General features: G+C 51.9%; 1 protein-coding gene across 1 annotated transcript in view; it reads right to left on the bottom strand.

Moving 5' to 3' along the window:
• Rbp1 (retinol binding protein 1) overlaps positions 1-6,673 on the bottom strand; it is a 172,633-nt gene extending 165,960 nt beyond the window's left edge. The window contains 3 exon segments of the mRNA XM_059268417.1: positions 5,804-5,982; positions 6,411-6,513; positions 6,515-6,673. Of these exon segments, the coding sequence (XP_059124400.1) occupies positions 5,804-5,982; positions 6,411-6,513; positions 6,515-6,673 (441 nt within the window).
• Between the last annotated feature and the right edge of the window lie 1,822 nt (positions 6,674-8,495).

Here is an 8,495-nt window from a genome sequence, read left to right as displayed (position 1 = left end):
ATCTGAGCTCTGTAGCCTGAGGCGTTAATTTCACCACTGGCAAGATATTTGTTAATGTAAGAACCCAAAGATCTCTCTAATGGGTCAAGAACAGGATCAGGAAGCTGGCAAGAGTTTAAACCGGAGTGCTAACAGGGGCTTGATGGATTTCATGTGTCGCCATACATAATTAGATACCTGGCTGGATGAACGGATAAATGGGTATTTGCAAGGAAGTTATGGAGAGGAGGGAAGGAGGAAACACAGATGGTGAGAGAGAGAGAGAGAGAGAGAGAGAGAGAGAGAGAGAGAGAGAGAGAGAGAGAGAGAGATACTTAAAAAATCTGAAGAGTGCACATAAGGAGAGATGCCCTAAAAAATATCATATTAAAAAACTATATGCAGGAAAATGGAATTTTCCCATCTCTCTTCTCCCCCTTTCTTCTCTCCCTTCCCTTCTTTCCTTCCCTTCCACTTCCCCCTCCCTTTTCTTCTCTTCCCTCTCTTCCTTCTTTCTAGCCGTAGGTAGCTATTTTGGCCAGTTGCCCAGCTGGTAGATAGACAACACAGGCAAGGCTTTCCCAGAGACCCACTGGAAACTGTAGCAGTAATAAGCTTTGAGAGGTAGGATATGGCTGAGTGGAGGAAGGGGCCCCTTGCTTTTCTTTTTGTTCTCTTCCGCTGCTATTGGGATTTTTCCCCTTCCTTTATAATAAAAACAAAGAAAGCGGCTGTGGGCCAAGTGCTGGAGGGGAAGGCAGGCCCCGTGGAGGGGTCATCCTGAGTTCAAAGCTAGATGCGAAGGCGAGGCCAAGGCCGAGGGGGGCAGCGCCAGACCCGAGCGAACAAAGCGGTCCCTTCCAGGAAACCCTGACCTGGTGTCCACTGTGGGATGACAAATGGCCCTTCTGCCACCAGCATGCAGAGCCCAGGCTCACTGCTGGTTCCTAGCTGAGGCTCAGTTTCATCCCACAGGATCCACTCACTATGGAGGGCAGCTGAGGACAAAGAACTGAATGATTCTAGGGGACTGTCCCTGAGCAGAAGTGGGAGACTCATATCTGAAGCTGCAGAGCACCTACCCATCTGAGCCCCACCCTGAGAAATCCCCGTAGGTCAATTGCATCTGATACTCCTGGTTGGTGTCTTGTCTGATACTGCACAGTGTGGACCAAAGGAGACCATGGGCAGTGGGGGAAATCCCTTGTGTCTGTTGGGTTCAAATCAGCCTTTCTATGCCTTTACCAGAACTGAGGCCTTTGCTTGCCCTGTGGTCCTGAAGGATCTCTACTGACCAGACTGGAAATGTGGGCTAAGAGCTTCAGGGTCACACAGACAGCTCATATGTTTCTAGACCATGCCCGGGATGGCAGGGGAGGCCGACTACAGCCAGTGGCCCATGGTCCTTTGCACCTCATTGGTGCTTTTTTTACGGGCACACGTATGGAGACGCTGCCTTACTCCAAAGCAGGAGTTACAGAGTAAAACAAGACAAACGGCTACTTGACCCTCGGGTACCAGGGTGGGTGAGGATGGTGGCAAAACTGCTCACGTAAGAGAGCACTGGGGAGCGTCCGAGGAGACCTACACAGTGGAGAGAGAGAGAGAGAGAGAGAGAGAGAGAGAGAGAGAGAGAGAGAGAGAGAGAGAGGGCGCAAGTCTGGTGTTTTCAGCTCTTGATGTTTCGTAAGAACAGTCAGACATAGGATTTTTTTCTTCTCCCTATGAAATCTTAGACTCCTTGGCCCTCATTGGCAACTGGCTCAAACACTGTGCAGGCCAAACAAAATACGTCTTCAGGCTGGATTCCATCTTCTGGCTGCGCTCTGAATACAGATAAGATTCCGTGGAAGAGGAAGAGACAGAGACACTGCGCCAGCAGCCTTCTGGCCCTTGGCAGAGGAATGTTAGCCCGGCCCCGCCTTGCTCAGTGAGAACACACCCTGCTGACTTGTCAGGTCCTGTTTAGGTCCTCTCTTAGGTCATCACCCCTTGTCCCTCTGTCATGTTTTGTACCCCAGCCACATACAAGCTCTTGCGGAGTACCGGGTCTCTCACCAGCAGCCTCCTTTCACCCAGGCTTTCCTAAGCGCTGGACTCACCGTGTATGATGTCTGCTCTGCTCCTTCCTTCTTCCCACCTTGTCCTTCAGGACCCTGCTGAGGTGGCCCTTCCTGGGGGCCTTCCCTAACCATAGCTCCCTTAACCCCAGCTTTGGGCCTCTCAGTTCTCGGTGCTTTTACCATATGAGTCTGCAATGGCCCACAGATGCATATCCCTCCTCCACCGCCCTGGGCACCCAGGAAGCCAGCTATCTATCCCTTTCCTCAGGCTGAGCCCAGAACCCAGTAAGAATCAGGTCTGAACTAATATTTATTTGCCAGACACTTTTCTTGCCCTTGGCCTTGCTTTTATTCCTTTCCTGTTTGGCTGGCCACAGCTACTTCCTGTCTATCCTCCCAGCCTCAGCTCAGACTTAACTGGTGGTGAGAACTGTCTCTGACCTTCCAGACCCAAAAGGGGCGTGTCTTTGTCCTGATTACACTACAGCGGGACTTGTACCCCTCCCCCGAGCCTTCTTCCTAGGTCCCACTCCCACAATTCATCCCCTCCTACACTGCACTCCAGGACGGCAGGAATCCTCACCGCTGCAGTGGGTGTAAATAGAGAGGAAGTGACATGAGATGCTTGCAGCACCCAAAGAGAAGAATGTATGGAACCCACGAATGAATGATCTAAGTTCCGTATGAGACTCTGGTACCCTACTGCAAACACACACCCGGGAGGCAGGGGGTTTCTCAGATGCCATGATGCTTGGTAGCAGTATCCACACTTGGGAATCTTTAAGAAGAGATATTGGGCAAGGTGACCTCGGCATTTAGCTGTCTCCTGGAGGCCTCCTGAAGCTGTTCTGATTGTTATCTCACACCTATCCCAGTCTTGTTCTTTACCTCTTCACTGGGGTCTACACCTACACACTACCCAGGGAGCAGCTCCCAAGGAAGGGCTTCCTTGCACTTCAAGGGGCCCAGGGACAACTCCAGCAGAGCAGAGGGCTAGGTCTATCCCCTGACTATCTTGTATGTTGGGGGGGGTGGGGAATAAAGACATTTTAAAAAGACATTTGTGTCCCTTTTTTGCCTGTCAGACTATTGGAACAATGGATGCCAAGAAACTGGAATTCCCTCTGAAATCTCATTCTGGCCAAAAAAACAAACAAACAAACAAACAAAAAAAAGCACGCAAACCTAAAGGCCTGGCCAGCCAGAGGGACTAGATTAGTTGTTAGGTTGTTATATACCACCTTACAGAAGAGACAGTGAGGGTCAGTGGTGAGCAGGAACACACCTTGACAGGACTACTTAACATGCATATCTCTGGCCCTCTATTTAAGCCTTAATTTCACTTCAGGACCCCAGGGTGGACTTGGGGGAGACAGGTCACTGGACCTCTTTGTCCTTTTCCCCACTGTGGCCACTTCGAATTTCTTTTTTTTTCTGCTATTTACTATTAAATTTGTCTTTTTAAATTGGCTTATCCAGGACAGGCAGCTGAACCTGGTTTTGTGGGTTACAGACTGTGGCCCCAACTTTGATAACAATCCCACCTTCCAGAGAGTGATGCCAATGAGTCTTGCAGCAGTGACGATAACAGGAACATCAGCCCAGCATCACCCAGCAGCATCACCCAGCATCATCACCCAGCTCCACCTGCCGCTAGAATCCCTCGCTAGTTCACGTACCAGGAAGCTCTAAGAAAAGGTGGCCATTGCTCCTTCCTTTGTGTTCCAAGTGCTCCCCCCACCTCCCATTCCTTTCCCACTAGTGCAGGAGGGACCCCCTCCAGAACCTCAGGACCCCCTCCAGCCTGCCCCACAACTCACCTTGCCTCCCTTTGTCTTCATGGCACGCACACACAAGCTGGCTGTTAGGACCTCTGAGTGTCTGTCTTACACAAAGATTGTGTGTTCCTGGATGTCAAGGACTGTGCTTTGCTGTGTGTGTGTGTGTGTGTGTGTGTGTGTGTGTGTGTGTGTGTGTGTGTGCCTGGTGTCCTGACCACATTCAAGGGAGGCAGATTGCTCATTCAGATCTTCCCTCTCTCTTGAAGGGAACTCCCACCCCAAGGTTAGCCCAGGAAGAAACCCTGTGTATAAAGTTGGTGAAGAGTCGGTGAATTAATGTACGCTATGACACCACCAGGCACACAGTAGACAACTAGTGAATGCTCACTAGTATGACTAGGTGATCAGTAACAATCATCAACCAAGTACAAGCCAGCACATTCAGAACTGTAGTGACTCCAAATAAAGACACATCTGATGTGTCTAAGAGGAAACTGAATCATGGAGCGGAGTCCTACGTAGTGGCCCGGAAGAGTTCGTCTTGGGCAATGGAAAGAAGGCAGACCCTGTCTGAAGGTGTCCTTTCTGATTCTAAGTGTCTGGTGCCTGGAGATTTTAGAGCAGTGGTTCTCAACCTTCCTAATGCTGCGACCCTCATGTGGTGACCCCCTGACCATAAAATTATTTTCATTGCTACTTCATAACTGTGATTTTGCTACTGTTACAGATCATAATGTATATATCTGACACTCAGGATATCAAATATGTGACAACGGGGGCCGTGACCCACTAGTTGAGAACCATGGCTTTAGAGCATGGCATTGTCCTACAACAGCAGTTTTCTCGCTCCCAAGGCTTCTCCAAGCACTCTCTTCCCACCCTTCAGATATTGGTCCTGTGGCTTCCCAAAGAATAAAGCAAGTAAGGCTGAGTAGTCCTTCTGGGACTTCTTAACCCTCTTCAGCCATAGTCCTCGAGAACTTAGCTAGACTGTTTCTAAAAGGTCTGTCTGTCCACAGAGGAGCCTGGCAGAGTGTAGGGTGGGGTGTGGCCTTCAGATAAGCGGGTTCAAATCTTGCAACTTCTGCCCCTCAGTCACTGGCTTAATACGGAGTTCCCAATGGCCCTTCACCCAGCTGTGGTGACGCCAGCGTGCAGGGCACCCAGCTGACAGCCATAAATGCCATTGACGAGTGAGGGGAGGGTAGCAAACTCCTCCTCCTTACAAAGCAAGGCAGCTCCTGGGAGCAGGAACAAGGGAGTCTGGACCCAAGACCATGTAAGAGACACTGGGAATATCCTGGCCTCCCAGAAACCCCCAACATGCGGATGGAGGCTTGAAGCTGACCTTCCGGAGTCTGCTGGGGCATTGCTAATTGGGATCTGAGGGTCACTAGTTTCCCGCTCTTGGCCCTGGATGCTGGGCACTGACCTATAGATTTAGGAATTGGGTGAAAAGTTGAAAGGAAGTTCAGGGCTCTGTGGGTATCAGGCTGGGCCAGGGTCAAATCCCAGCTTTGCAGCAAGAGCGGCAGGCAGGAGACCTCCAGCTCCCTACAGACTTCACACTAGATAGGAAATTGAACTTCAGAGGGCCCCCTGTGTTCTCTCCTCCTTTCTTCCTGTTCCCCACCAGTCCAGGCCCCCTCCCCACTTCTCTACCCGATTCCCTAAGCCAGTTTTATCTGTAAAATGGATGCGCTCCTGTCTCCTCACGGTTAAGGTGAGCCACGGTGAGGCCACGTGTGTCTGAGCGCCTGGTAGAGAGCCTTGAACACCGTGGCGGAGACTCACCAACTGGAGCCTTCACAGTCGCCAACACTTGCAGAGTGGGTTTTGCCTACCCAGGGACTCTGGGGCTGGGAGGGAAGATCCGCAGTCCTTCCTAACACAGCATGTTTGCTCCCTCCAGATGAGCTAGCCCAGCCCTAGGACAGAACCCCAGGGCAGAAGACACCAAAGGGCTCACGGGGGCCTCACCATGCACTTGCGGTCATCAATGCCGGTCAGGTCCTCCTCAAACTCCTTCCCAACTTGGAAGTCCATAATGTAGTTCCGAAAAGTGCTCAGCGTGCGGATGATCATGTGGTCACCGTCCTGTACGATTTCTTTGTCTGGCTTCAGCAAGTTGGCGATTTTGCGCAAGGCCACGTTGACATCTGCAAGGGAGGCAGAGTTGTCAAACAACGACAACAAAAACAGAGAAGGAAGGGTTCCCTAGGTGGAGGGCTTCGGGAGCAATCGCGATCCCACGGAGGAACAAGGCTGAGATTCCTCGCTCACTTTGCGCAGCCTCTGATGGCCGTCTGTGCCTTTCCCCTCCTTTTTTTTCTTTTGAAAATAAAGTTTTTTGTTTGTTTGTTTGTGGGTTTTTGCCCCTTTGCTCGCCCTTTACAAACCAAAACTAGCAAAGCTAGCCCAGCTCTACTAATTGAATTATCTACCACGAGGGACAGCTAGCAGATTCTTGCCACCAATTAACCCTAACAACTCAGGCCCTCTTGTTGGAAGCCGGCGGCTGAACTCTGGGCTCGGGGTGGCGGGGTGTGCAGGGAGCCCGGGGTTGCGCACCTCGAGCCGCGCTTACCCAGCGCGCGCAGGTACTCCTCGAAATTTTCGTTGCTCAGCATCTTCCAGTACCCGTTGAAGTCCACAGGCATTTTGGGGACAGACTAGGGGTGGTCGGACACCGAGAAGGCGGGAGCGGCTGTGGGCTCGGCCCGGACGCTGGCTGCCAATGCTCTCCGAGTGATGGGAGGCCCGGAAATGGGCGCCCTCGGGAGACACGCGGCTCCGCTGGCCGGCGACAGCTGGATTCCGAGCGTGCACAAAGCCCGCAGGAGGATCCATTGTAGCCGTCCCTCCTCCCAGTGCGCGAGGGCGGGGCGGGGACAGGGGCGGGGACTGAGGCGGGTCGGGGGTCGAGGAAGGTGCGGAGCTAGGTTTGTCTCTGTGTACCCTCCTGGGAGTCCTTCAAACGCCTGGAATTCTCACAGTACCCGCTGGGAGTTCTTCAAACGCCAGGAACTCTCTCACCGACAGGCCTCTTGAATGTTGAGAACAGGTTTCCTCCGGGTTTACCATTAAGGAAGAGGCCATTTGTCTAAAGCTCCATGCCAATGGCCTGGCCAGTTTGAAAAGCTAGTCTGTTTAACTCTGGGATGAAGTGCGGAGCAACTGCCCACAGCTCTCCCAGAAAACAAAGCAAAGTTGGTGGCATTAAACGTGCATTGGACAAGAACACGCTCCAGGTGAATCCATGCACGGTGGTCAGAGACCCCAGGCTTCTTGCAGATGTGAACCTTCATTCTTCTGCGGGCTATTGTGTTTTCCTCTCCTTCCTCAGAAGGACGACACAGCCCTCCCCTTGATTCTGCGCTTGGCCTTTTTCACTTAATATATTTCTGGGGGCCTTTTCCATATCGGTGCATAGAATGAATTCCCATTGTTTTGTAGGCTTCCATTACTTACCCAGCTCAGCTCCTGATTGCCTGTGTCAGGGTTGGGGTGGGGGTGGGGGTGGGGCTGGGCGTGTTCTGTGGCTTCCGATCCTTGCTGCCATTGGCAACAGTAGCAGTGAAGACCTTATCACATCTCACCTGCCACCTGTGTGCTACAAAGAGATGGCATATTCACAGTGGCTGACTTTTTGACCTGCTAAAGACTAAATGTTTCTTTTAAAAATTTGTTTTTAGCACAGATCAGAGCCTAGGAGGCTGTGGAATGAGCTGTGAGCTGTGGTATGCTTTCTTCTTCTAGCTACAGAACCACACCTCCACCTCCTCCCCCCCCCCCCTCCGCTAAATGACTAAAGGGCACTATCCCTCAGGGTGGGGGGAATGTCCTCTGGGAGAAAGGTTGGGATTTTGACTAAAGGGCACTATCCCTCAGGGTGGGGGAAGTGTCCTCTGGGAGAAAGGTTGGGATTTTAGCTCTTCTCACCCTTGCCATACACCAAGGATTCTCATCCTAAGCATTATTGAAATGGGTGGTTGCGAGCTGTTCTGTATCTTGAAGGATTTTCAGTAGCACTCCTGGTCCCGACTCCCTAAAGTTCCACAAAGATGCCTCCAGATGTTGTCAAGTTCTGGGGTTGGGAGAATCATCTGGGTTGAGCGCCAAAGCTGTATTCCCATCACAGCCCTGGTCTCCATCTGCCCTTTGTCGGGCTCTGGGTTGCTCAGGCTGTCAGTTATTATCGAGATCCTGGCCCTGTGTCCCCTCCCCAGTTAGTGCAGTGCTCAGCTAGGTTGGGCAGCCAAGACAGTCTGCCCCAGCTCTGCCTAACCCAAAGGTGTAAGAAGTCACTTCTGTGGTCAGTCGCCAGGATAGGTCCTGCCTTGATCCAAATCATCTAAGATACTGAGTGAGGGGAAGCCCCAGCACATAGCTTCTTTGTCATCCTGACTCACCGGGATGAAGGATGAATGATGCCTCAGCAATCCCCACCCCCAACAAGCCTAAAGTCCTTCTCTCGACCGCTCACCACCCAGGTTTCACCCTCCCACCCAGCCACTTCCCTTTGGGCCCCGAGATGAGTCTCCTGAGACTGTTTATGCCAAACCCCAGTGCTGGTCTGTTGCGGTGCTCAGAGCGGCTCCTTGTGTTCTGGACAGAGGCATGTTTCTCTACCTGCTGTCTTGCTCCAGGTCTCTGCTCCTCCTCAGGGAGG

The sequence above is a fragment of the Peromyscus eremicus genome, chromosome 7 (assembly GCF_949786415.1).
Source record: "Peromyscus eremicus chromosome 7, PerEre_H2_v1, whole genome shotgun sequence".
NCBI lineage: Eukaryota > Metazoa > Chordata > Mammalia > Rodentia > Cricetidae > Peromyscus > Peromyscus eremicus.
The sequence above is the reverse complement of the archived record's forward strand: the minus strand, read 5'-3'. Positions and strand labels throughout refer to the sequence as shown.